This window comes from Centruroides vittatus, unplaced genomic scaffold (genome assembly GCF_030686945.1).
Source record: "Centruroides vittatus isolate TY-2023 unplaced genomic scaffold, ASM3068694v2 contig_400, whole genome shotgun sequence".
NCBI classification, from domain to species: domain Eukaryota; kingdom Metazoa; phylum Arthropoda; class Arachnida; order Scorpiones; family Buthidae; genus Centruroides; species Centruroides vittatus.
Genome location: NW_027122215.1, coordinates 2,211,862 through 2,239,714, shown reverse-complemented (window position 1 = coordinate 2,239,714; position 27,853 = coordinate 2,211,862). Strand labels below are relative to the sequence as shown.

Sequence of the window (27,853 nt, the reverse complement as noted above, 5' to 3'; positions counted from 1 at the left end):
TTGACTTTGGTCCGGCATAGTACACAGCCACTGGTGTTAACTGAGTATATCTCACATAACCCAACACAATAATAATAATAAATAATAGTAATTAAGTGTTGAACACAAACATTTATGAAATTTCTTTGCAGAGAACTGCTTTATAACTTCCATCTTCAAGTAGACATACATGAGTGACTGTCAGTGCAAATGCTAATACTCCATTGTGCTTAAAGCTGATTATTTTTTAAGTTTGTCTTGAAAATGAATGTTGTCCTGCACATTTGGTCACCATCATGCATATGAACACACTCAATTTTGAAATTACACTAAACACAGATTTTATGTTGCCTGAAATTATTTTTCTGTAGAATGCAGGAAGAGTCTCCCAATTTTCATCAACAAGCATATGGCCCTTATGCTTGTAAGGCCTCAGGCAACTGTCTGGCATTCCTCTCTGTTAAGATAGCCATGCTTGTCTGATCATTCTGCTTACACTCATAAAATCATCAGACTAACTTTCATTGTAGTAAGTCAGCCATTCTTGTTGAAACTGCTCCCCATGTTTAATGTAACAATTTTTCTTTGGTCATTGCAGTAACATACATATTCACAAGACTTGTCAGTATGAGAACATTCAGTCTTATCTCTTGCTAGATGACATTTGTACAATATTCTAGCATTGGTGGCCCTGTCTTTTCAGTGTTCTGGAGTAAGCTTATGTACTTTTCATCTTTTTTCTTATTTGAAGGTGCAAGTTTGTGAATGGTGGTGTTAATGTGGTTTGAGAAATCCTTCTATGCTTAGCAACTTCACTTTGGACAATAGGGTTAGGTCCCACTACCTGTTTCTTCACCTTTGTGATGGTTCAAAGGCTTGGTCTAGAAGTGAACATTTTTACTGTTTGAGCTTTACATTTCTTGCCTTTGCATTTGATTATTTAAATAACAGTACTTTAAGAACTGTTGATTCCAGATTATTTTTTTTAAGCTGTATTATGCATACAGTTGAAAATCCTTATTTAGAAAGACATTTGAATATTGTTTTCTGATGGTCTTGCACAGCAATTTTAGAAGACTGAATGGTGAAAATTTCTAAACAAACTATTCTTCATTCAAAATTTTATAAGCTATGCTGTAAAACAAATGGTAGCTACTCTGCAGGCAGCAAACTTTTCCTATAGCAGTGATTCTCAAAGTGGGGGTCGCGAAGGATATTTGGGGGGTCACTGAAAAATTGATGCCAGATCAATTTTTTTAAAATATTTTATAAATTTACTATGGATTCATGTTTAGAAGTAATAAAATAAAAGATATATAAATAATTTATACTTAAATAAATTTCACATATACATAATAAAAACAATATAAATATTTTAATACGACCCTAAATATAACATTCATGAATTTGTGCGCTATTGGGGAATCCCCAGAGTTCCACTCTCTGCCTAAACTATGATAGGACAACATTGTCATTTGGAATGGGTGTTCACTAGCAGCACTGCGTCTGTAGAAAAGTTAGAAATATAGTAGAGCGTCGATCAACCGAAAGCATTTCAGTCCGCACATTCGAATTTTCACTAGTGCTGTGGCTATGTCTTGGGCTACTCCGATATTATTTTAGTTGATATGAGTTTTTAGCTGGCAGCACTGGCGCGATCATGAGAGGGTACTTAAGGATGTGCCAGTATTTGAACGAAACTTTTTTTTTCCGTCGTGAGTGGTAAGTTTTGCTTGTTTTTCTGAGGACTGTGTTGTGCTGAATCGGAACATTTTGAGACTAGATTAACTTCCAAAATATAATTTTTTTCTTTTTATATTTTTTGATATATTTATTTTGTTTGTGAATAATAAAGAAATAATTTTTTTTAAAAATTCATTAGTCTTAACATAGACAAAAATTCAATGCAAAGCAACATGCAACAGAGAGAAATTTCAACATGGGCTAAATTAATTAAACAAAAGATATTAACTTCTCCTGAATTTAAATTAACATCCTCCCTCTGGGATGTTTTTCTACACATACTCATTATTCGGGGGTCCTTTGAAATTTTTAAGTGCAAAAGGGGGGTTGCGGACCAAAAATTTGAGAAACACTGTCCTATAGTAACGAACTACCAACAATCATGTTATGTGGAAAGTGTAAAATTTTAAAATTATAACGATGTTTGAGTGATTCTGGTGACCCTGTGTATGTATACACAGTATATATAAAATTAACTATTAAAAAGTTTGATTAATTAGACTATTTAAATAATAAATGTTTATATAAATATGACAGTTGTACTTTTATTAAAATTTAATATTATTTAACAACTCATTTCAGTTCTGTAATGTATGCCTTCTTGCAATTAATGCCTCATCTGGAATTTTCATTTAATGATTGTTTATATTTTGGTGCCATTATATCTGCTACAGACCCAGGTTTGGATTTTTACTAAATTCTCAATAACAATATGAAATCATTTGTCAGTAAAATTTTTTTATAGAATAGGTAGAATTTGCTGTAGTGATTCTATTTTTTATTAAAAAAAACTAACTATATTATTTTGCATTAAAGCAGTTCACAACATTCATAAAGTCATTTTCTGAATTATCTTTAAAAATGTTCTGAACTCCAAAAACAAAGCTATACTACAATGTAAAAACTCCCCACCTTGATATTATGTACCAGAAAATACAAATGTTTTCGGTCTACTTCTGAGACTTGCTTCAGGTCGTAAATTTCAAATAGATGGAATGCCCAATGTTTCGATGTTTGAATATGTCAAATGTAAAACAGCTCATACATAAAATTCCATTTAAAATCCTCTAAAATTGACCAATAAGATGCATCCAAGTTTAAAAGTTGTAAAACAGTTTTCATGACTATGTATTGAACAGGACCTGCCACACTTGTTAAATGCACCTTTCCTCCTTAAAATTTATACATTGTCCTTCTCTGTTTTAAAAATTTCAAATGTATTTAGTACCTTGAGTTGGTCCATGTTTACTATTGTTCTAATTAACATAGCCTGTTGTGAATTGGGTTTAACTTCCTCTCCTATATCAAGAGGGCAGTGGCATGGTTTAAGCTGGAAAAAATTTTCTGTAGCATTTTAGCTAATTTTACTAAAAAAGTTGTAGCAAAATTTTAGAAACTGTAGCTAACATTTCTCATCTGTGAGGCGGCCCAGAAAAATACACAATACATTATTGATTAAACATTTGTTTATTCTTACAGATAGTGTACATTATTACAGTGTACTGCACTACCTTATAACCATAAATCTATTGTTACAACCCCCAAATATCATACATTATTGCACAATACAATTCTTCTTGGTTTTGATTCACATCAGAAAACAAATGCTGAATGAAAATCAAATTTCCATCTTGGGGGCCATTTATGGAGATGTTTAACAAGTTTCTGATATTTAAGAAAGACTGTTAGTTTAAGAAGACAGTTCAAATCTTTTTGTTAAACCTGACTCAGACCTTTGAAAAGGGTCAAAAATGTTTTTTTTATAGAAATTAAAGTGTTGCTGGAAAAAGTATTTAAGGTGTTGCTCAAGCTAAATTAGTTTCAGCCTATATACAGGAATGCACAACCTTTTCTGAAAAGGGCCAGGTTAGAATTTTAGGAAAAGAGCGTATTTACTCTGTTAAAATGGTCTCGTTTAATGCTGTTTTGCTTAGCGCTTTGTCATCTAGGAACACATCCCCCACGTTAAACGGGGTCTTACTGTATTATGCATGCAACAATTGTAAGCCACGACCTTACTACAAGAAATTAATTCTCACCATGAAGGATTATCCACTGGAGCATCTCTGGGTGCATTGTCTAGTTGTGTTCTATTAGTTTCCTGCCTGTGTGCTAATTTATAGATCAAGTCTGATGCCCCTAGACTGTTTGCTTTTGCAAAAACACACAAGCAAGGGCAACAACTATAACCCATATTAAACAAGGCCAGGTCTCCTACCTGCAATTGGAGTGAGCAGTACATGTCCTACTCAACATCCACTTACAGGGATACCAACTTAATATCATGAATTCAGTGTTAGATCTGTTATGCTGATGCACACTAATGAGTAAGCCTTGGATTTCAAATCTTTATATCCCTATAGATTGGAACCATGTTTCTGTAACCTGATACAGAAAGTTACTACGCAAGAATGCCATCAACAAATTTTAGTTATCTCACTTGCTTTGTTACACCTTCTGTTTCCAATTGGATACCACTGTCTACCTACAAAAGAGAGGGGTCCCCATGGGTAGCCCATTGTCTGGGGACCTATGTGAAATGGTTATACTACAATTGGAAACATTAAGCATTCCATCTATTTGAAATTTGTGACCTGAAGCAGGTCCTAGTAACTGAAAACATTTGTTTTTTTCTGAAAAATTAGCTGGGTGAATATCAAGTTAGGGAGTTTTTACATTGAATTATCTTTAACTTAATTATTAAAAGTATAATTCAGATATTTAGTATAAAATAAAAGATGTAAGAATATTCAAAAATTGTCTTTTCTTTCATTATGATTAATTTTAAACTTAATAATAATTCATTCTAAATATTTCACTTTCTGCAGCAGTAACTAATATTATAACTATTAATATACAGTGTAGACCCTATTTATGAGAATTCAATATAGCAAGCTATTTTAAATATATATACACACACATACTTTTCATTAACTTTGTCTGTCTGTCCAGATAAAATCTGTAACTCAGTTTTTCACCCACTTCACAATGAAATGCTAAACTGAGAAGAATTTTGATAATTCAGTGTATAAAACTAAGTAGTAGAAAAAAAGTATATAAAGATTTTAAAGAAACACTTTATTTACATAAATGCACTAAAAAGTAAAAATAAATTTTTCTTTTCCCTCAGCTTTCACAGTATTCACTCATATTATATAATTTGGATTAAAGGCAGTCAGTTAGGATGTCATTTTGTTTAAATTTAATAATTGGAAATAAATGAACTTAGACTGATCTGGAAGAAGCATTGACCTAGACTGAGACTTGAACCTGTAACTTCTGCTTATTACGCATATGGCAGACTGTCTACCTTTAGTCCACGTTATATAATATTTATATAGTTCATCAGCCAAGTTCTAGCCCAATAGTTAATCTGGCTGTATCATTTGATCACTTATCTTGTTTCATATTAATTCCTTTTATACTAGTGAACCTTACCAACAATATAATTTCATTTATTGGACTGCAATTTTCAAATTGCAGACCTATAGATTCCCCCTGTTGTCTATCTGTCTTTTTTAAATCTTGAGACAGAATTAGATAGATGAAAACCAAGACCAGATATAGAAAGCTTAGGGGCTAGAGATCCTGATTATCCATATAGAAACTTTTGGTCTGGATTGGAAGTCATCTGATTTTTTAAATTGAAAATTCTAGCCTGGTGTGGTGACAATATTACAATAAATAATTGTTCATTTTATTTAGAATCATTGACTGAAAAGTGTATAAAAACATTTTAATGTGGTTTAGGGAATATAAATAGGACGACTGGGTTGTGTCAGAACATAGGTACAAAATTTAGTCTTAAGAAATAGATATGGACAAGCTTTTCTGTGAAAGATTGTTCACGAATGAGATATGCCTTATAAATGGAATCACACTGTAATAGTAAATCAAAAACATTAGCAAAATATTATAAAATTATTTTAAAACTCTATGAAACAAATTGAAATAAAAATATTTTTACAGTAAATTAATTGTGACAAAAATATAGTTTGATAAAAATAAAAACTATAGCAAATATAAAAACAAAACTTTGATGGAGAAAATTAACTACTGGTATAAAATTTTATATAATTTTCACTGTAAGTAGAGATGTAACTGATACCAATCTGATACATTGGCATATTGGAATGTTCCTGATGTATTGGTTTGTAAAACAAAGCAATATTCTGATATTTTTAATACACATCCTACATATTGTTTTACCATGGCATGCTTTCTAATGTGGTAATGAACCTACTGTACTATAAAACTAACTCAAGGTAGGCAGTGTCCTTTCCACATATGATTCACCACCAATGGCCACCTAATGTATAGTCTTTATTGATTTTGGAAAGTGCAAACTTGGTCTGCCCAGTGAGTCACCTGCTTTCCAGGAAACCAGTGGGAAGAACAAACCAGCCACTTGGCAATTTTGTAACAATTTTTTTTCAATCTGGCAATTTTTCTATGATAATATAAATTGACGCTTATTCAAATGTTTTTCTAAAATCAGGGTTGGAGTTAGGAAAACTAGACAATTACAATTTTCTAGAATCCAGATCTAAAAGGAACTTGTAAATCAATTTGTAAACTTTTATTTTTGTAAAAACATATAAAAAGTATAAACAATAACAACTTACACAAATAAAAATATTTTGTAGTCTTCCTTGTCCTCCTTTTCACAATCACAGGAAACATTATCTACCATTGGTGGAGTTGACCTTTCCTTATAGGCTACTTCCCTGCCTATAGCTATGCAAATTGAGTAAAAGTTATGTGACATCTGATATTTTCCATAAAATTTTCATATTGTAAAAAAAAAATTCTAAAAAACCTATAAGAGGAAGTAGCCTATAAGGAAAGGTCAACTCTGCCAATATGGATCATGTTTTCTTACATTGTCAAAAGGATAACAAGGAAGACTACAAGAATATTTTTGTATAAGTATTTTATTGTTAGTTTTTTTTTTACAATATGTTTTAAAATTATTTTGTTTTGGTGTTTTTTTTATTTGTTCACTACCCATTTAAATTCAAATATAAGGTGAATATTCTCTAACCATTGAGCTGTTAGGCTTTCATTATTACCAATACCCATAGATATGGACAGAAGCAAGTATCGGTATTGGATTGTATCAGATTGGTTGAAAAATTATTAGTGTCGTATTGGTCAAATTCAGTATCGTATCATCTCTATTTAATAACCTTCAATACCAAGAATAAATAATTATTGTATATTAAATTTTTTTTCTTCTTATATATTTCTGAATAATCTAATAGATTAAGTTTTTTTAATTATAAAATTGTATACCTTTGTTTCAGTGACTGTGTTAGCCATTTTCCATGATTTGCATGTTGATGTGACACTCTATGCTCTTGTGTTTGGAGAAAGTATATTAAATGATGCAGTAGCAATTGTTTTAGCTGGGTAATTTACTATAAATTTTTTATTTATTAATTAATATTTATAAATATTTTTAACATTTTAAAAAGAAAAAAATTATGAATAAAACTTTTCAAATTATTTTGAAGATCTATAGATAGATATGAAGAAAAATTTCAATCAAAAGATGGAAGATTTCAAATTGGAGCAGCATTCCAGTCTTTAGGAAACTTTTTGTATATATTTGTATGTTCTTTGTTAATAGGTTCAGTAACTGGTTGTTCCACTGCTATTATATCCTTTCTTTTTTTTTCTTTTTTAAATTTGAAATTAAAAATATTGTTAAATTAGAATATTGTATCCTTAACTATTTGATACTTGACAAAATTCACTCGTCTCTTTGAATTTCCATTATTGGAATCATGTTTGTTTGTTTTGATGTCTTATTGTACATTTCTCGTAGCTGAAGCTGCAGATCTCACAGGTAAAAACATAAATGTTTAGCTACATTTTTATTATAATTTATAACTAAAGTTATTTTATTTTAGGCATTGTTGCAGTTTTATTCTGTGGAATTTGCCAAGCACATTATACATACAACAATTTATCAGTTGAATCTCGATCAAGAACAAAACAAGTAAGACTTTGTATTTAAAAGTTTTATGATAATTAAAAGAGTTTGATTTTGATTAATGATCATATATTAATTAATTACTAATTATCATATAATATAATGCTAATAGTTTATGTATAATGATTATTTTACATAATTTATGTTAAGTTTCATGTCATGGAGTTCCATCATTGTTTGTCCAACTTTTAGTACTGAAGGATATGTTTACTTCAAATAAGTATGCTAAAAATACTTCATTTACATTTTATGGGAACAAATTACAAATTGACACACAATTCATCCTGTAAAAAAACTTGTTTAGATTGTAATTAAATAACTGCTTAATTTGTGCAGTGTGGTATTTCTCAAAGGAAACAAACTACATTCAAAATTTTACATCAAAATTTTGATTTATATTGAAGAATTTTTACAACTTTTTGGAGTTTTTTTCCTTTATTTTAAAGTTAAAACATAATGAAAAAAGTGATGGTTTTAATAAAATGATTAATCTGTTTATATAAATATTCTCATACATATATTTTTAACAACTCAAGTATATATGTTTCTTACAGGTATTTGAATTACTGGATTTCTTAGCTGAGAATTTCATCTTCACATATATTGGTGTATCTATATTTACATATCAGAAACATCATTGGGATGCAGCCTTTATAGTTGTAGCATTTGTATCCTTTAATAGATATTTCTAGATAATTTAAATCTTCATGTAATCTATTTTGATTTTTAATGTATTTATTTTATAATTTTTATGAAGTCATTCTTTAATTAAATATTAAGTTGGCCATTGCCATTGGTAGAGCTCTGCATGTATATCCACTATCATTTTTATTAAATTTGGGCAGACACAATAAAATTCCATATGCTTTTCAACATGTACTTTTCTTTTCTGGTAAATATGATTTTATACATATATAAATTTTTTAGTTTATAAATTGATTATATTTCAGTTTTTAAAAGAGATGTTTAAAATTTTTAAATTTAGGGCTTCGTGGTGCTATGGCATTTGCTTTAGCTATTCGAAACACCTTATCAGAACAGCGACACTTGATGCTAACCACAACATCTCTTATTGCCATTGTTACTGTTATAGTTTGTGGTGGATGTACAACACAACTTTTGACATGGCTTGGCATTCCGTAAATTTATTTTGAGTATATATTATTAAATAAATATTCATTTAATTTTGAACTTAATATAAATTTTTTGTAATTTTAGAGTTGGAGTTGAAGAAGAGCATGAACTACTACAGTTTGGAGGAATGAGAATGGTATGTTTGCATTTGAAGTTTCTTACTTTAAACTGATTGAAACTACTGAAAATGTTCTATTTTTAAATTGAATTAAGACATTTTGAGTATTCATTGATATGCATATCTTTAGGTTCCTCAAGTTACTACACCTACAGAATTACGCAGCCCTCCTCCACCAATGGAAAATAAAACGCCTTATGAAAAAGCCTGGCTAGTTAGAAAGTGGTATAACTTTGATGTGCGGTATCCTTTGAAAGTATATTATTTATAGTATTAGTTTTTTGATGAATATCTGTAATATAAAAATTAAATTATTTGATTGTTATAATTTAAGTAGAACTTAATTATTACTAGATATTTATTTAGTAAAAATAAAACAAATGCATTGTATTTGTGATAGTTTTATAGAAATGCCATCCTTTAAATTTTTATAAAATTCAGTGTAAAAAAAAAATAAAATAAAATTTTTGTTTATTAATTTGGCTTTAAAAATGATTAATTATTAATCTGTTTATAGTCATTATGTAAAAATTTATTCTAGTCCTAGCATTACTTAGAATCAGTTAAATAACCTTAACTGACTTCAGATACATGAAGCCCTTATTAACTCACAGTAGACCAACATTAATGGATACATTGCCATCATGCTGCCTACCATTGGCTCGTCTTCTGACTAGTACAAAACAAATGTCGCAGGTATATTTTACATATGTATAAATTATTTGAAAAATACATACTTTCTAAAATTATAAAATTTTTACAGGAAGTTAATAGGAGGCAAGATGATGATTCCGATACTGATATATGTATAGATGAAAGTGAACTAACATACACTGATCACAATGGAACCAGAACACATCACCCACCCAGAGTAAGAGATTTTTTTTTAAATTAAAAATTGCACACATGATATTTAGCTTTAAAAATGCAATAATTGAAATTAATATATTAATAATTAATAAATATAATTTTGATTAAAAAGAAATTATTTTTACGCATGTAAGTTTTGATGCATAGAAGAGGAAATTTTTTTTGTCCATTTGTATGTAGCTGCAGTTCCCATTGCATGTGTTTTCTCTTGTTTTAAGGTGAATGATGATAGCGTGGACAGCCAAAATTTCATATGAAGAATATCTCAATCGTAGAATCTTCGTCACTTCTCCCTTATATGTACGTATCTTAAATACTAAATATCTGCACATTTCTATTTGAAATGGTTTTTTAAATATTTTTACCAACAATTTTGGCTCTCCTTTTTATGCTTGATTTTCATGTGTATATTTAAAGAAGCATGTAAGTCTCATATGAGTGTATGTAACAATGATTGAGTGCTTAATATATTTTTCTGGCTTCAATTTTTATGTTACATAAAATTTTAAAATCTTAAAAAAGATTAAATTGCTTTTTATAAATTATTTTTTTATTTACATATTTTATTGTTTAATTATGTATATTATACACAATATAAACTATTTTATTTCATAAGTTAAAAATTTATAATATAAAATCAATTTTAAAACAGTTTTCTTATTAAAGAATAGATTACTGAACAAATTTAAGTTTACAAACATATATATATGTGTGTGTATATGTAAATGAATTTTTTTGTTTTTAGAACACTAAGAAAAATACATGTATTAGATAGTTAAATAGAAATTTATTTTGATACTAAATAAACAATCCAATTAACGATTCATGGTTTAAAATTAAAGTTTATCTTTTTTTTTTTTTCTTGAATGAAGGAAAAAAATGTTTAGTTGTATTTATTTCTTGAAAACATCTTTAAGAATGAAAAATTATTTTATTGTAATGTGTTAATACGGTAGACCCCCCTATAACAAGGTAGATATGTTCTGTGTTATATGAATCAGTCACTTAAACACATAAGTCAATCACAGCTCGTGTGCCTTTCTGTGATTGACTCGTGTTTAAGTGACTCGTACAACACGGATTCATATAACACAGAACATATCTACCTTGTTACAGGGGGGTCTACTGTGTATTTTTTTTACTCATATAAGAGTAACAACTTATTGAGGCGAAGCATTAGCAAAGTCTCTTCTATGTGGCTTATGGAATTGTGTTAGTTCTCAAAATTTGATATGCTAATTTTGATAAAACTTTGCCATTTTCCATTAATTAGAATGAGGAATCCAAAAATGTAATAAAAAAGAGTTTTGAAATACAGTAAGGTAAAAGTGATAATATCCATGCTCCCTGATGTGATTCAGCATGCCTAATGGAATTCAGGGACCAAAAAAAAAAAAATACAGCATTGCATGTGCCTAATGGATAAAGGGCATGAAAAATGATTAAAGCACAAGAACAAAGCAATTGGTGTTGATTGCTTTGTTCATGGATCACCACTTGTAGCGGCCTGTGCAATCTTCAAGTAAGGATCACCAGTCCTTGCTAAGCAAGTGTAAGGATTGCCTGTTTCTTTCTGACTCTGCCTCAATTCTGTTGTGATACTGCTGCCTCAATTCTGTTGTGTTTCTAGTATTACTTGAAATGAAATATATGCATGATGTTCTAGTATTACTTGAAATGAAATATATATACACTTACATATGATTAATGATGATGTTAAAGAATATTGTAGTATATATATAAAATCAAATAAAAAATTGGCATTAATTTTAACATATTCAGAATAGGAAAACATTTTGAATTTACTATACTCGAAATACAATGGAACCTCGCTTAATGAACACCTCGCACAAGTATTTTGCATAAGGAGCAAAACAAATTGTAAAATTTACCTCGCTTAACAAGCGATGTTTCGCATAACGAGTGATGAGGAGAGGGAAAGTCCCGAATTGTGCACATGCTCCATCAGTCTGTGTTTAGCACTCATTCCGCTAGCATCTTAGTGTCGCTTGTGATCACATATTTTTCCAAACTTGTGTTCACACATATTACTTATAAACATCAACAACCATAGCCCGTTATATAATAAACATGCCAAACGATGTGCCAAATTCTTGGGTCATTAAATTTAATGACCGATTCCAAATTAAATTTTAGAAATGTCTGAATTAAAAATTAACTATTTATAATTATTAAATTTAATACGAGATGGAAACATAACTGCCTACCTCTAGTCAAATTAATTAATTTCTAATATTTAATTATAGCCTTTACAATAACCCAAGAATTTGGCATATTGTTTGTAGTGTTTATCAAACATATTAGCTGTGATTTTTTTTTTTTTTTTTTTTTTTTTTTTGTTTCTGCAACTTGAATTCTCATTCCAGAATGGTTCATTCCACGCTAGAACAAAAGATGATGATGATTCATGCTCCTTAACAGTGTATGTTGTACAATTTTTTTTAAAATAAACGTCATACATAAAACATTTGAGCATTTTTTCAGCGTGGAACACATTATCTTCTTTTAAATTAATTTCTACGGGGAAAAAATTGTTTTGCTGTAACGAGTAAGACTCTGGGACGAATTATGCTCGTTAAGCGAGGTTCCACTGTATCATATATCTATACAATATTTACATCTGATACACTAATATCATATATATGTTATAATTTTTGAGAAATTCAATATTTGTGGCATTACTCATTATTACTAGTCATTATCCATTATAGCATAAATCATTTGATAAATATTAATTCATAAAATTTAATCATAATAGTTCAGCCACCTTCATACTGGACTTACTAAAACAGTATCACACACCACTGGACACCAGAGGTTTTTTTGAGGTGTATGATACAACTTTAATCATAATAGCTCTAATTTTTTTTGTTCCACTCTTTTAATAGTTTGATCCTGAAGATGGCTGCTTAGTCAGCCAAAAGCTTTTAACTGAAAAGTACCATATTTTATTAATTAACAGGATGTCAGAAGACTATTGTGAAAGACTGTTGCATTTAAAAATTTAGCCCACATGATTGTGCTAGCTTTGAGTAGCCCACTTGACTTTTTGTGGAGTACTTGATGTTATATAGTTGTAGGGGGTGTAGTGGCTCACCCCACCAAGGTGCGAGCAATAGCGAGCACCAAGGAGCACATAGTTATGGTTAATAAGAATCTATTTTAAGCTTACAGACATATTACTTTTTTTTCTGTACTATATTAAAAACTAAAATGTATCTAAATTTACAAATACATGTACAGTACATAAATACTTGTAAATGTACTTGTTTACAATTTGGCGATGTTTACAGTACATTGTGGACTCTTGTTAATGTGGTTTGCTCAAAGACATCATAAAATAAAATAATTTCGTAAGGTTAAATAACAAATACAGTTATTAAAATATTTTGCGACAGTAGAAAATAAACTAATTTACATTAAATTTACCAATAAAGACCGCTAAATAAGATGACAACACAGAGTCACAGATGTTTTCACATTTCATTCTCTAGGATTTATGATGTACAGTATTAACATTTACTGTAATTGTATGTATTTTAATATGATTTTATATACTTTTATTCTTATTTATTGTATAGTAACATGATTTTATGTGCTAACGCTTTTCTAGTGATATTACGACTTCAGTATTTGTGGCGGACAGACGTAAAGTTGAATAAAATGTCTTGATTTTTATTTTTCCATTTTTTTTTTTTTTTTTTTTTTTTTTTTGACAAATGACGTATAATCAAGAACCACTTAACTCGAAACAACATAACCTGAAGTATACCTGTATTCATTTTTGGCCATGGCAGTAGTGTAGGTGCTGAACAACATTGAATCTTTCAAGCCTTTAGAAGATACACTTCCATTCTTCTGCCTCATTAATACACATATTTCTTTATATAAACTTCATATTATACCTCTAAAATCTACTATGGGCCCTATTTTGTTTTTGGTTTAGTTAAGTTTAGATGAAAGAATCAGATTCATTTTGGCATTCTGATATAACTTATTATTATTACATTATTTCTGGAAATGTTGACTAATGGCATTTTCTTAAATTCTATGAATAGTGTGCAGGATGCCATCAATCTTGCTTGTAAGCATTTTAACAGCATGAATTTCTAAAGAAAAATCCATCATATAAATCTTCCAAATATGTGTTGCCTCATATGTAAATTACTCTTTCCTGGAATTTAATTTCTTTCCATTCAGTTGGTATTAAATATTGATTCTTATAGAAATCATTTAAAATACTTTATTTAATATTTTGATCTGAAAACTGGAAAAATTTGTAATGTTGAAAATGTTTTACTCTAAAATTTAATAATATATGAAAACATATTGATTTCATTATTGAAGCTAAATGATATAATGCCTATTGCAGTAAAAAAATTCTAGATGGCTACATTAAGAGTAATTTTGATTGATTGGAATTGTGTGATGATCTAATGCTAAATTATGAATTTAGTCTGCTGTTCAGTTGGCTACAGAATAGACTAAAATGAATTTTCATATATTTTGGAAGGATTTTTACTTCATAATAAGGAAAAATTTGATGTTAGAAATGCATAATGATTATTAATAGACTCTTATGTTCTTTACAATTATTTATTCCAAGACTTTATAGTTTTGCATTCTTAACTATTCTACATAATCTTATTCTGATGCTTTGATAATATAATTTAAAAATTTTGTCAGGAGTTGCAATGATTTTTCTCATTGCAGGAAACTCTAGGTCTGCATAATATGCATTACAGTGTCAAACTGCAATTATTTGTTTTTTCAGAAATTTCAACAATAATCCTGTAAGTCTTTGTATAGGAACTTTCAATCAATATAGAATTTGTATTTGAATTTGAATTTTTCTTGCTTAAATGGAATGGATGATAAATTTTACATTTATGAAATTTTTGTGAAATGATTTTTGCATAAAATAGTAAATCGTTTTTATTTGGTTTACAGAATAATTCTGCAATCGAAGGCGATCTCGGTCTCACGGAAAACATATCCACAGTTTCCACCACCAGAATATATATACCCGGACCTCGTGGCGATGCTGTATAGAATCACTTTTCATAACTTGGTCAAAAGTGTATTTGATATTCAAAATTAAAGAATGAATATGCAGAATTTCTGCAAGTGAAATTCAGGATATCTTTTATTAATATTTGTATATAATGTTAAAACTTTTATTTAAAATTTTAGTTTTTGTTAAAAGATTCTTTTTTATTTGAGTGGATAAAGTAATAACTAGTCAAGAGATGAAAATATAGGCTGGAAAATAATAATAATTTTATGTTAATTAAGTTTGAATTTTATTGAAATATGTTATTTTATGGCATTTATTTTTGTGATCTTAAAATAACATTCCATCGGTACCAAATGCTTTCAGAATTATACTTTTAAACTTTATTTAAAACTGAGCAAATCTCAATTTTTCTATTAATCCTTTTGTAAATGCAAATTTGAATACAACAAATTTTATTGCCAAAATTTAACTTTTTCACTAAACAAGAAATCAAAATATGAAAATTAGAAAGTCAGTGCAGGTAGACTAAAATTACGTTAACTGAAATTTAACAGCATTTTCACAGACCAAATAACAATTTGTAATATTCCTAATGTATTCATTGAGATGAATGTCAAAATTTAATTGTCAAAAGCTGTAGATAAGGATTGATAATGTATAGAAGTGCATTTGTTTTATAAATCTTGACTTTAGAATAGATTTCATGCACTATAAAAAAATATTACAAGTATAATTTTGATATTTATGAATAATAAACACTTTCTAGCTGATTTTCATCTCTTATTTGTATCAGAGAACTAGTTTTTATGATTTTTCGTGCCTTTTAGATAAAATTTCCATTTTTTATTTTCACTTAAAAGGCATGGGACTTTCATTTTCATTGTGAATAGACAATACTTATAGGTTAAATTATAGGCATTGTCTGTTCAATTTTTCTAATAATGGTATCATATTGATACTTTTGTTAAAAAAATTATTAAACTCATTTAGCTATATTTTTTTTGCTACGTTTGTGAAGAGGTGCAAGTTTTGAATTGCAAAAGTAAGGAGTCAATGCATCCGTCTTGTATATTGGCACTTGTACAGAAATGAGTGATAAAATTTAAATCTTTAATATATAAAATTTTGAGAATTTAAAGTACTTGTACAGTATACGATTGTTCATTTGTTTCAAAGGTTTAAAAGAATTAAATTTTTTTTCATTAATGTAAATTAAAACTTGTATATTTTGAAATATAAGAAAAAATGTGGGAAATCTAGTCAAATAATAATCTCCCCATAAGTTTAAAATTTATTTAGTAAATGTTTTTATTTTTGTCCTAATACTCTTCTAATGTAATCTTCATGTCTGGAAAATTTATTTAAAGTAGCCTGAATATATGCATTAAGTTTAAACGTGGATTTTAAGAATTTTATAACTTCGTATCTAGATATTACTAGTTGTATATTATAGAGAAACATTTTACTACAGGTTATTTCAATCCAGTGTCTTTGTTTAATGTAAAATTTCTCATTTAAACATGAATATATTTTTTTAAAACATTCCAGTTGCTAGAAGTTAAGATAACTTTTTCATAATTTACACATGGCAAATATGCTACTGGATTTAATTTATTTCTGTTTTAGAGATTAATTTAGCATTTAGACTAATTTAAAGATCAGTATTATTAAAAACATGTATGTTTTAGCAGAACAATAAATATATTAGAGGTTTTTCTTGTGATGTGTCAAATCAATATTTTATATGTATTGCATAGAAAGAAAGTATTAGTCATCAGAAGACTGAGTTATCTGGCAAAATTTAATAATTTGAAAATCCAAACAATAAGTTAGTATGATTTATACAGTTTGTTTAAAACTAAGAAATTACTCTTTCTGTGCTGTATAGTTTATTACAGATTATCAAATATGTCAAATATTGTCATTTAGCAAAATATAGTTAAACGAAACGAAAATTTGTATGATGCATTATGCTGCACTTTGTATATAAAAAGATATATAGTAAGTTACATATACTTAGTCACATTGTCTTTCATATATTTCGTCACTGTTCACTGTACCAGATAACAGTTGCTGTTGTATTAAAAGAATTTTCAATGTTTGCATCTGTGTGTGTAATTTCTTTAAAATATATAAATTAATACCTGAGAAATTTCATTTTATTAAGATTCTTTAGGAAGCAAAGAGGAATGGATACGTTTCAAGTCAGCGGTTACTCTAAACATTGGTCCGTGGCCGGGAATAATATAATCTGCCATGTCTAAAATACGTTGTCTATTTATTAATTGGAGCTTGGGATTTTCACTTCCTGCTATCTCCCTCCATAAAGATGGCTCTTGAATATCTTCCTTTCTTTCAAACAAATCACCTATCAAAATATTGAAAATATTAGAAAAAAATATGCACAAAATTTTCAAAAAGTAAATTGTATTCACCTGCTATTACCACTGTACCATATGTTTCTGTTAAAACAACAACACTGACATCAGAATGAGTGTGACCAGGAGTTGTAATCACCTGAATGCTGCTGTTAATTTTATATGGTGTCTGTAGATAAAACATAAATAAAATTATTCTGCTTTTGTTGAAATATTTTCTCTTGTGGATCAAAATCTTACCTCGTCAAAGGAATGGATGAAATAATCTGTGCCATGTGATATGCTTTGCCCAACAATATGAATGGCTTTAAGAAATAGATTTAAGTTTCCAATATGGTCAGAATGACCATGTGTACAAACAACATGAGTTATATCATCTGGATTTAAGTTCTGTTCCTTTAATTCTAAATTAATAAATATATTTTAGATAAAGATAATTTGAGATTTCTTGTTTTATCATATTTTCATACATATAACCCATGATCTGTGATGAGAGAATTTGAAAGAGAATGAGGGTTATATGCTGATTTTTAAATTGCAATCATAAACTGACCTATGATCCCATAAGCGTGGGAGTATACAGTAAGGCAGGTTATGCGAAGGTTTTATTTTTGTTTTAGCAGTTTTCTGCACAGTATATGCCAGGGGTGGACAAGCACAAGGTCAATGAGAGCTGTGTGCCAGTTTTCCATATATTGTGAAGAGCCACACCATATTATTTAAGTACACAAAAATAAATACATATAGTCAAATTTTATTTAACTTAAAACTTGTTAGAATGTCATCATATTAAGTGCTGTATAAAGTATATATATATTAATACATATTCATTAAAAAAAAGTATAACATTTAACAAAGTTCTTTGGTCAAATCTTTGAAATTTGACATAATTTATTAAAGCTGTTTGCAGCAATTCTGAGATGCTGATTGGTCAACTGTGAATGATATTTCAACTTCACGAACCTCATTGTGGAGTATGATTCACAGCAATATGTTGTATCAAAAATTGAAATTAGATGGCAAGCATCTTTCTTTAAGTGTGGGTATTTTGATTCTGGCATGAGTTTCCAAAATTCAGAGAACTAGATTTGTATTTGCAATGCCTGATCTTTCATCTCTAATAACTCCAATTCCCTAGCTGCTTTTTCAACAAGTATTATTTCAGAAATTGGAAATACATCTCCAATATCACAAATAAATGAGTTCACAAAATATGCAAATACTTTTCAAACTTTTCAAATCTTCAAACCTACATTTTGAAATCTGCTTGCAATCCTTCCAATTTTTCTTCTTTAATATTAATTATATTTGCTTTTACATGTGGAAAATGATTATTTAATGTTATTTAAGATCATGTACAAAAAGCCAAAGTGTAGCTTCAAAACTAAATACAGTTTGTGACAAATCACTAATCATTTTTCCTTTCCTTTCCTTGTAAAGCCAAATTAATTAAGTGTTGACAAATGTTCCATGATGTCTGTAAGGAACATTAAGTCATAAAGCCAAGTTTCATTTTCTAATTCTGGGTATTTTTTTTTTCTTTTTAAAAATTTTACAATAGGATTCAGGAGTTCCACAAAACATTGTAAATTGACAGCCATCTTACAACAGACCATAAAGAGAGATCACTGGGAAATTCATCTGTTTTGTCATTTAAACCTTTTAAAAAGTTCCTAAATTTACTGTGTTTTGGCATTTGTTATTGAGTTGTTTGGAAAGTAATTGGGTTTTTTTACAACCAGTGGCAGGTAAAAATACAACTAATTCCTATTTCATTTTAAGCCATATTGTCCTTATATATTTTGACAGCTGACATTTCAAGGCTTATTTGTAAAAAATTTTGTTTGATTCTGTGCAAGTGTTTGTTTTTTTTTTATTTCCCATCAAACATGGAAAGCAGTCTTTTTGGCATATTTTGCTTTTTTATTACCAAAAAATAAAAATGCTGTTCAAGCAAAAAAAAATTGTGTGATGTGTATGAAGATGATGTGTTGACAGAACAACAGTGCCAAAGTTAGTTCACAAAATTTCGTTCTGCCGATTTCAATACTGAAGATGCACAATGTTCTGGAAAGCCAGTTGAAGCTAATGAAGACAAAATAAAGGTATTGATCGAAGCAAACTGCCAAATAACACCACTAGAAATTGCTAAGAGATTAAATTTGACAAATTGAACCATTTACAATCATTTGAAATGACTTTTTTTCGTTTCAAAGCTCCATATATGGGTTCCACATGTTCTTAGAGAAAGAGATGCTTTCTTTGGTGGGATTTTAAGGGTGTTTTTTAAAATATGATTCTGCTATTTGCTTTCCTTCCTGGTGTAGCATTTGTAATGGCCAGCAGTGTACATTTTTTTTTTAGCTTCTACCAAACAATTCTAAAATTGATTCGAAAGAGTACTGTTAATCGTAACGATGGTGGACTTCACGCCGCTCTCTGAATTAGTAAGAAACGAGAAAATTAACATCCTATGTAAAGAAAACGACTTTCTAGCCAGAGCCGCGGACTTCCTCAACCACTCCCACACGGTAGTCTTACAGTCTGACCCAACTCCTACCGTCCTTAGGAAGACTAAGAAAATAATATCTCTTCCTAGTATTTCTGCTCTGCCTGGGCGTGTGGATCCTCCATCAAACGTAGCGTGTCCCAGACTCTTTTTCGAGGTTAAAACTCATAAGGAGGGTTGGCCATTGAGGCCGCTAGTTAATAAAAGGACTCACCCAACCTATTACCTGGAAAAAGTGCTCGCCAAACTACTAAGTGGGCTCCTGCCTCCTTCCCCCTGGGTTACATCTTCCTCCATTGAAGCAAAAACATCAATTTCTTCGGTCTTGGGTAACTCATCCTGTAATGAGTTTAGTTTTTACAAGTTGGATGTTGTTGTGCTCTACCCCTCGGTTCCTCAGTTCGAGGCTGTCATGCTTGCAAATAGTCGTCTCATCAAGGAGTGCTTTACAGCGCAGCAGGTCTTGGAGATACGTGACGCCTTGCTTTTTATTACCGAAAACAATTATTTTCAGTTTAATGGAAGGATATACCTACAGAAACAAGGGGTTCCCATGGGCTCACCGCTTTCTGTGGTATTGGCGGAGTTACTCATGAGACATGTTGAGCAAAGGGTCTTCAATTTCCCCCTCACCATAGCATACCCATTGTTATACCTCAGATATGTAGACGATATCCTTGTAGCTTGGCAGGACACGGAGGATTATTTCCTCACCTTCAAAACTTCACTCCCAAAAATTTATTCTACCATCAGCTTTACCTGGGAAAAAGAAAATGAGGGGGATATTGCGTTTTTAGATCTAAACATCTCAAAATCCCAGGGAACATTATCGTACTCCGTGTTCCATAAATTCAACTGCTTACCACCTTTAATCCCTGCTACAGCATTCCAGCCGCAGCATTATGTTAATGCAGCTATCACCCCATTAATTAGAAGGGCTTTTTTGCTATCTTCCAGTCAAACAGCTATCGACATTGAGCTTAATGCCATTTGCTCAGCAGTAAACGCGGCAGGGTACTCTAATGCCAAGTACAAGTACCTCCTAAACAAGGTCAAAAGATCGCTCTTTCCTCCCACGGCGTTACATGTTCCAAACGAATGCACGGTAGTCCTTCCCGCATTACCATTCTGTGGCCGAGTCACCATACATATTTGCCGTGTTTTTAGGCAACACGCGCTCTTTCTACCAGTCTCCCCACGGCCAAATCTTAGGAGGCTACTGTGCAATGACAGGGATGCTACCTCCGTACTAGAGAGGTCTGGAGTTTACTCCATCCCATTGGAAAATACTGCATCCGGTATTCGCACCCACTACGTTGGTGCGACAACCAGAATGTTGGCTTGTCGTATTTTCAAACACCAACTTTCCATCAGAGGCAGGCAAAGAAGACACCGAACTAGCAAGAATGGTGGTACAGCACTATACACCCCGCTATGGGACCAGGTGACGATGCTCAGGCATTGTAATAACAGGAGCATCGAGTTTATTTGGGAGGCCTTTCTTACCGCTGCACTAAATCCGTGCAACACTCCCACACTTGATTTGCCTGCTATGTGGGTCAACTTATATAACAGTTTAAAACAACACCTCTAGCTCAGCATCTTAGTAATTTGTAGCGCATGCGCTACGTCATCACGCGCGCACATTTAAATTTCTTCTTGCACCGTTCCATCGTTGTTTTGTTTCAAAGTTCTAGAGCGGTTTTTGCATTTCGAAAATTTTTTGATTTGAAAAAGAATTTAACTGTTTTTATCCACCTGAGGAAGACGAAAATAATTTCGTCCAAAGCGCTAGTGATTATAGCGATATTCGTAAACACTTAACGCCTGGATGTTAATTTTCTCGTTTCTTACTAAGAGTACTGTTATCAAATGGACAAATTGAGTGATACCATCAAACAGAAAAAACCAGAATTGATCAACAGAAAAGGTGTAGTGTTTTGCTATGATAATGCCAGACCTCACACAAGTTTGGTAACTCATCAGAAACTATTACAGCTTGGATGGGATGTGCTACCACACCCACCATATTTGCCAGATCTGGCACCCTCAGATTATTACTTGTTCTGGACTTTTTACAAAATGTTTTAAATGGTAAAACATTTACTTCAAATCAGGATGTCAAAAATCACTTGGATCAGTTTTTTCTAAGCAAAGATCAGAACCGTCTCAATTTATCCAATTTGGTTATGTATTCTGAGACCATGCCTTCTTTTATTTGTTTTTTTCCCCACGACTAGGTGTATTAATGGACACCAGGCATTCTTACATCATCTTTATTTCCGAATCTTCTCCGATACACATTTCGGGCAAAGGCCCCTCATCCATCGGCATGACATCTGGGAATTTCTTTGTGTTAGTACTTATACACAATCTTTCCGAATCTTCTCCATTATCGGAGAAGATTCGAAAATAAAGATGATGTAAGAATGCCTTGTGTCCATTAATACACCTAGTCATGGGGAAAAAAACAAAAAATCAGAACATTTATGAATGCGGAATCATGCTATTATCAGAAAGATGGCAACAGGTATTTGGCCAAAATGGTCAATATATAATTCAATAAAATATTTATATAAGAATATTGTTTTTCCCCCACGAAAAAAACAAAATTACTTTCTGAACAACCCAATATAATTAAATATTGGTTGTGATCCCATGAGTCATGAGAATATGGAATTGATGGGTTCTGGAGGGCCATACAGAATGTATGTGAAATCTCAGCTTCCCTGGTCAGTAATGCCCTAGAGAACAGACATAATGTTTGTATGGCCTTGTGGAATAGTACAGTCATGTTAAGTACCCTGATTCAGGAACTTGGGTTGTTTTCAGAACAAAAAGTGTCTACATGAACAGTGCAATGTCTGCAGCACCATGAATTAACAGCACAGTGACCATAGCTGCAGCAGAGACAGGCACACCTGCAATGGTGCATTCAACAACAAATATGGACACAGGAGTGGCCTGATAGTATATTTAAATATGACTTTTCTCAATTTTGAAATTGCATTGAATAAAAATTTGGATGAAATAAATGTAAATTTTAAGGTTTATCTATTTTGTTTATTTCTGTAAAACTGAAATGGTCATTTACCCAATATGTTTAGTAATTTCATGTGAAAGAATGCGGATTGATTTAGCATCAAGGAAATGATTTGATGGCACAATAATATCAAATTTATTAAAATAGATAAACTTTTATTTTACCACACACAGAGAAGCTGAAAGAATGTGCATTTTCATTTTTTAATCTGAAACAATATAGTAGAATTAATGAAAATTCATTAAATGCAGTTTGTTTTGCAAAGCACTTTACAAACTATTTGGAAATGAATATATCTACATATGAAGTATCAGTTTATATTTCACTGCTATGCATTGAAAAAAATTCATCCAAACAGCAATTTAATTTGTCCTTTTAGATAAGTTCTTGGTGTGAAAAAAACAGAGGTTCAACCTTTGATACAGAATACACATTTTAAAAAATAATACAATGTTGTTGTATTGTAAATAAGTATTGAACTATAAAGCAATTTATTTTTCACTTTGTTTTGCTCCTAGTTTAAAAACTTAATGGATAATGATGATAACAAAATACGAAATAAAAAATAGTTTATTTTACTTTTAAAAATTGAACGGGGAAATTTGAGTTTAAAATTAACTTGTAGGGTTTTAATTTCAAAGATTGGGAGAAGTAGAAAATGGATAAGATTCTAGTCTTGAATGATACCACAGCAACCTCCCAGTCCGTTGGACTTTGTTAGAGAACATTGGTCCACTAGGAGTGCTGACTGCTGGGGTGTCAGTCAGAGCTAGCATTTTACAATAGTCAACAGTTATCGTGATGACTCCCAATCACACCCTGGAAGTAGGCCGATTTGGGAAGCTATATCTCTCACAGGGTCACATGTAGAGGTATGGTTCCTTTGACTTTTTTGCTCCTATGTGCATGCTCTACAGCTCTATTACAGTGTGGCCGGATGGCCGAGTGATCAAGGTGGCAGCCTACCACTCTGGGGACCCGGGATCGAATCTGGACGGGTCGAAAAATCCCCAGGAATTTTTCGGGGGTGGTCCGTCCGGATACGTCGGGTACCCGGCCGCCCCCATAATGGACTTGCTAAAAGAGGCTCTCTTAGTGCCCACAGAACGGAGAGTTTAAAAAAAAGCAGCAGTGTCATTAATATCTGCAATCTTACCCAATTGTGCCGATAAATTCACTTACGTTGGAGTATATAATCTTTATCCCATGCTGTCAATGGATCCACAATGATACAAACGTTAGAAGACATAACAATAGTGCAAGAACAGTTGGCACGCATGATATTACTCTTTTGATCAAATTCAGAAAAACCCTCTTTGATTATTACCAGAGAAGTCATGTTTTCGTTAATAAAATTGTGGAACACGTCTTTCTAGTCGGGCTTGTTTACGTTCTTAAATCCCTCTATCGGATAAAAACATGATTAAAATATTTAATTTTTTTTTAAATGCAGTATTTTGTAAATTATAAAGTATATTCTATAAAATTTTTATTATAAAATTTTTTGAATATTTTAATTGGCATTTAGGAAACAATAATTTAAATATAAAATTATAATGCTATTAAAAAAGCAATTTCTAGTTATTTCGTACGGTTTTGAGTTATTTTCTACGTGAGACTTTTTTTATGCGGTCCCTATCCACCGCATAAAAACACACTTTTTGTGTTGCGAAAACTATTTTTTATAGCTACTCGTGAAGTTTTGTGCGATTTTTTTATATGCGTTTTCTTTTATGCGGTCCCTATCCACCGCACAAAAACAGGTTTGAGTGTACATCTCAAAGACAGTACCTATAGAAAAATACATAATATACACTACTCTCACATAGTTTAGAATGTTCAGTTGTCTGCCACTTATCCCGTCTGCAGTTCTGAACCCATTTCGCTTTCCTCTGCTTATCTGCAGGAAATCTAAACAATCGAAGGTCGGTAGACTTACTTTTACAATTAGGTGCCACAGAATAACCCATTGTTTAACGTTCTGAGTACGTATATACGTAATAATAGTCGTCTCACGCAGGGACCACGTATGGTGATCTCTATCGATATGCCCCAACATGGCCGCTGCCGCATAGAATCACGGGAGCGTCACGCAGGGCCGGATTTTAAGCGATTGGAGCGATTGGTGCCAATCGGGCCCGCGCTTAAAGGGGCCCCGCATCACGTCAAAATTTATATATTTAAAAATAGTACATGTTACAAAAATAAATATCTAGGTATATTATTATTAAAAATAAAACAACTTATTTCAATATGTAAAGTAAGCAGCCGGATGGCCGAGCGGTCAAGGTTAGCAGCCTGCCGCCCTGGGGGACCCGGGATCGAATCCGGACGGGTCGAAAAATCCCCAGGAATTTTTCGGGGGGTGGTCCGTCAGGATATGTCGGTCCCCGTCCCTCACCACCCGGCCGCCTCATTGTGGGCCTGGCCGAACCCATAATGGGCTTGCGATAAGAGGCCCTCTTAGTGCCCACTGGGCGGAAAGAGTTACAAAAAAACAAAAAAAAAATATGTAAATTAACGGTTAATTAATTTTGTTATTTAAAGTTTGAGGGGACCCACAAAAAAAAAATTCAATCGGGCCTCGCACCTATTGGATCCGGCGCTGGGAGCGTGTCCTGACCTTATGATAGTGTAGATAGTGTTGCCACCTGGAGACGATGACCCAAAAAAAACCACATACATACGTTTAATTTTTTTTATTTATATAAATTATTATTAACAAACAAACAAAATTCCTACAAATGAAATACAATTTTAATGATCACAGAGCAGTTATTTACTATCCACATTACATCACATAAACGGCCGGATGGCCAAGCAGTCAATGTGGCACTATCGCTCTGGGGAAACCCGGGATCAGCGACAGTGGCGTATTCAGTTTGTTTTGTTAAGTTACGGCAACGCGACACTTAGGCGATCTGCCTAGGAGGATGTCTTTTTCAGGGTAACTGGCCCCTATTCAAGTGTAGAGAAAACCTGAAAAACTCAACGTGGCCAGCCCGTCCTAGGCGAGGCGCGAACCCACGACCGAACTTCTAGTGTTCAGGGAACGGAACCGCTTGGCCACTCCCATTAGTCATTAGTTTTATTGTACATTTAAAACAAGGTACAAAGTCCTGCCCTGCAGTGAGCATTACAGGAGCATATCCGTTACATAGTTCCACCGAGTTACAGTATGCACTAATGACAAAGCAAAGGGGAAAAAAATAAAAAATAAAAATTAAAAATAAAAATACAAAATAATAATAAATAAATAAAATAAAACACAATGACAATAAAAGACCCGAACAAAATATGCAGCAGCATGCTGCAGCTTATAACAGATACTTATCAGCAAGAATATTTTCGCAAAAGAAGGTAGTATTATAGTATTGGCAGCTGGTGGGCTTGTGGCGTCAGGGCCGGTTTCGGGCTGTTAGCCGCTAGCGTGCTACCATTATTTTGCCGCCCCTATCAATACTGATCGCCAGTAAATTCATAATTTACCCCAACCCACAAGAGTCTACTGGTGTTTTATGACAGTTTCATATAGTTGATAGGGGTTTTGAAGAATCCATAAAAGTATTTGATATATATTTATTGTAATTTTATTCAAATCAATTGATAACAAGCGCCTTTCTTCAAATTTATATTTTGGTGCCGCCGTAAAATAGAATTTCATTTTAACTTGGAAATTCTACTCGTATTTTATGGCGGTGCTAAAATATAAATTTGAAGAAAGGCACTTGTTATCAATTGATTTGAATAAAATTACAATATATATATATATATATATATATATATAATATATATATATAACGAATGACGCGCGATAACGTTATATCGCGTTTATTTATTTATTTTTTTTTTTACTCCCTCAAATTTCAAAAGCATTTCTGTCAATAAATTTTAAAATATCAATTACCATTGAATTTTTTTGCATCGAATACGGAATTTTATTCTTACTATTGTCCTTCAAACTACCACTGCAGGTGACAAAATAATTCGTCAAGAGGTAAATAAGCAAAACGGGTAGACTGATCAATTATCATTTACGTTTCCTACAGGGCCGTGCGGTAGATTTTCTCAGTATGATCCAAGTCTTCGAAATACCGCTTATGCGGATCCCTTGCGGTGCCGCCTGATGCTGCCGCCTCTCTGTATCATAGCACGGCATGGCCCTACCTTTTGATATTAAAAGTTGTGATCGCACTGACGTTGCACTGACATCAGTGAACACGTGATGTTCATGCTTGTTGCGTTTTTAAATATTTTGTCAAATGGCGTATTTAAACTTCTTTAAATTTAAATTTTAAAAAAAGATAGCCACATTGTGTCGCTTATATAACAATTAAAAAAAATCAACTTTTTATAGTGTTATCGCGCATTAACTATGCCTTCTTATAACTATGCCTGGGCAGTATGGGATATTTAATTTGTAGAAACATGTAGGATTAGCTACTCTTCTTGAACGTCTTGAAATCTGCATTGTTCTCAGTTCTTCAATTTCTACTTTCTCATAGAAGGCAGCCCGTCATGCTTGGTAGGGCATTTCTGGTATAATAATAATAATAAATTATATTTAAGTTTAATTTTTTAATGTGCACTATCGGCCGCTCTAGGATTTTGGCCGCCTGCGTGCAAACACGCACTACACCCTATCAGAACCGGCTCTGTGTAGTGTATTCAAGATTTTGAAAATATGGGTGCTTCGGGGGTTCTTTTTTTTTCGTAACTCTTTTCACCCAGTGGGCACTAAGAGGGCTTCTTATAGCAAGCCCATTATGGGTTCGGCCAGGCCCACAATGGGGCGGCCGGGTGGTGAGGGACGGGGACCGACATATCCGGACAGACCACCCCCCGGAAATATTCCTGGGGATTTTTCGACCCGTCCGGATTCGACCCCGTTTCCCCCAGGGCAGCAGACTGCTAACCTTGACCGCTCGGCCATCCGGCCGCTGTTTGGGGGTTCAAGACACGTGCCCCGTATCATTTTTCGGAGAATGTTTCTCAATTACAGCAGAATTACAGCAGAATTACTTAATCTTACCTTGAAGACGT

The 27,853-nt window shown here is 31.9% G+C and overlaps 2 protein-coding genes across 4 annotated transcripts in view; one reads left to right on the top strand and one right to left on the bottom strand.

The window, feature by feature from the left end:
- The window catches only part of LOC136976436 (sodium/hydrogen exchanger 7-like), a 55,699-nt gene extending 38,718 nt beyond the window's left edge, over positions 1-16,981 (top strand). Inside the window, exons 5-18 of one of the 3 annotated variants that reach the window (XM_067271705.1) lie at positions 2,305-2,402; positions 7,029-7,134; positions 7,239-7,388; positions 7,473-7,573; positions 7,638-7,726; positions 8,275-8,388; positions 8,501-8,612; positions 8,706-8,859; positions 8,939-8,990; positions 9,103-9,215; positions 9,560-9,668; positions 9,736-9,843; positions 10,061-10,142; positions 14,814-16,981. In XM_067271705.1, coding sequence (XP_067127806.1) covers positions 2,305-2,402; positions 7,029-7,134; positions 7,239-7,388; positions 7,473-7,573; positions 7,638-7,726; positions 8,275-8,388; positions 8,501-8,612; positions 8,706-8,859; positions 8,939-8,990; positions 9,103-9,215; positions 9,560-9,668; positions 9,736-9,843; positions 10,061-10,099 — 1,345 coding nt within the window. In that variant the 3' untranslated portion in view covers positions 10,100-10,142; positions 14,814-16,981. Of the gene's footprint in view, positions 1-2,304; positions 2,403-7,028; positions 7,135-7,238; positions 7,389-7,467; positions 7,574-7,637; positions 7,727-8,274; positions 8,389-8,500; positions 8,613-8,705; positions 8,860-8,938; positions 8,991-9,102; positions 9,216-9,559; positions 9,669-9,735; positions 9,844-10,060; positions 10,143-14,813 lie in introns of all 3 variants that reach the window. The other 2 variants (XM_067271704.1, XM_067271703.1) reach the window with 2 other exon arrangements.
- Positions 16,982-17,021: 40 nt separating this feature from the next.
- On the bottom strand, positions 17,022-24,200 carry LOC136976446 (metallo-beta-lactamase domain-containing protein 1). Its single transcript, XM_067271724.1, has 4 exons — positions 23,993-24,200; positions 17,499-17,662; positions 17,316-17,427; positions 17,022-17,248 (listed from the first exon to the last, which is right to left on the bottom strand). The coding sequence occupies exons 1-4, from the start codon at positions 24,147-24,149 to the stop codon at positions 17,043-17,045; spliced, it is 639 nt and encodes a 212-aa protein (XP_067127825.1). The 5' UTR covers positions 24,150-24,200; the 3' UTR covers positions 17,022-17,042.
- Between the last annotated feature and the right edge of the window lie 3,653 nt (positions 24,201-27,853).

Bases quoted from the DNA above. Each gene is read 5' to 3' on its own strand.
- LOC136976446 (XM_067271724.1), bottom strand. From the start codon at position 24,149: ATGACTTCTCTGGTAATAATCAAAGAGGGTTTTTCTGAATTTGATCAA. The intron at 17,663-23,992 runs GTAAGTGAATTT...TTATTAATTTAG, and splicing joins TAAAGATTATATACTCCAAC to AATTAAAGGAACAGAACTTA. The intron at 17,249-17,315 runs GTGAATACAATT...ATATTTTGATAG, and splicing joins TGGTACAGTGGTAATAGCAG to GTGATTTGTTTGAAAGAAAG.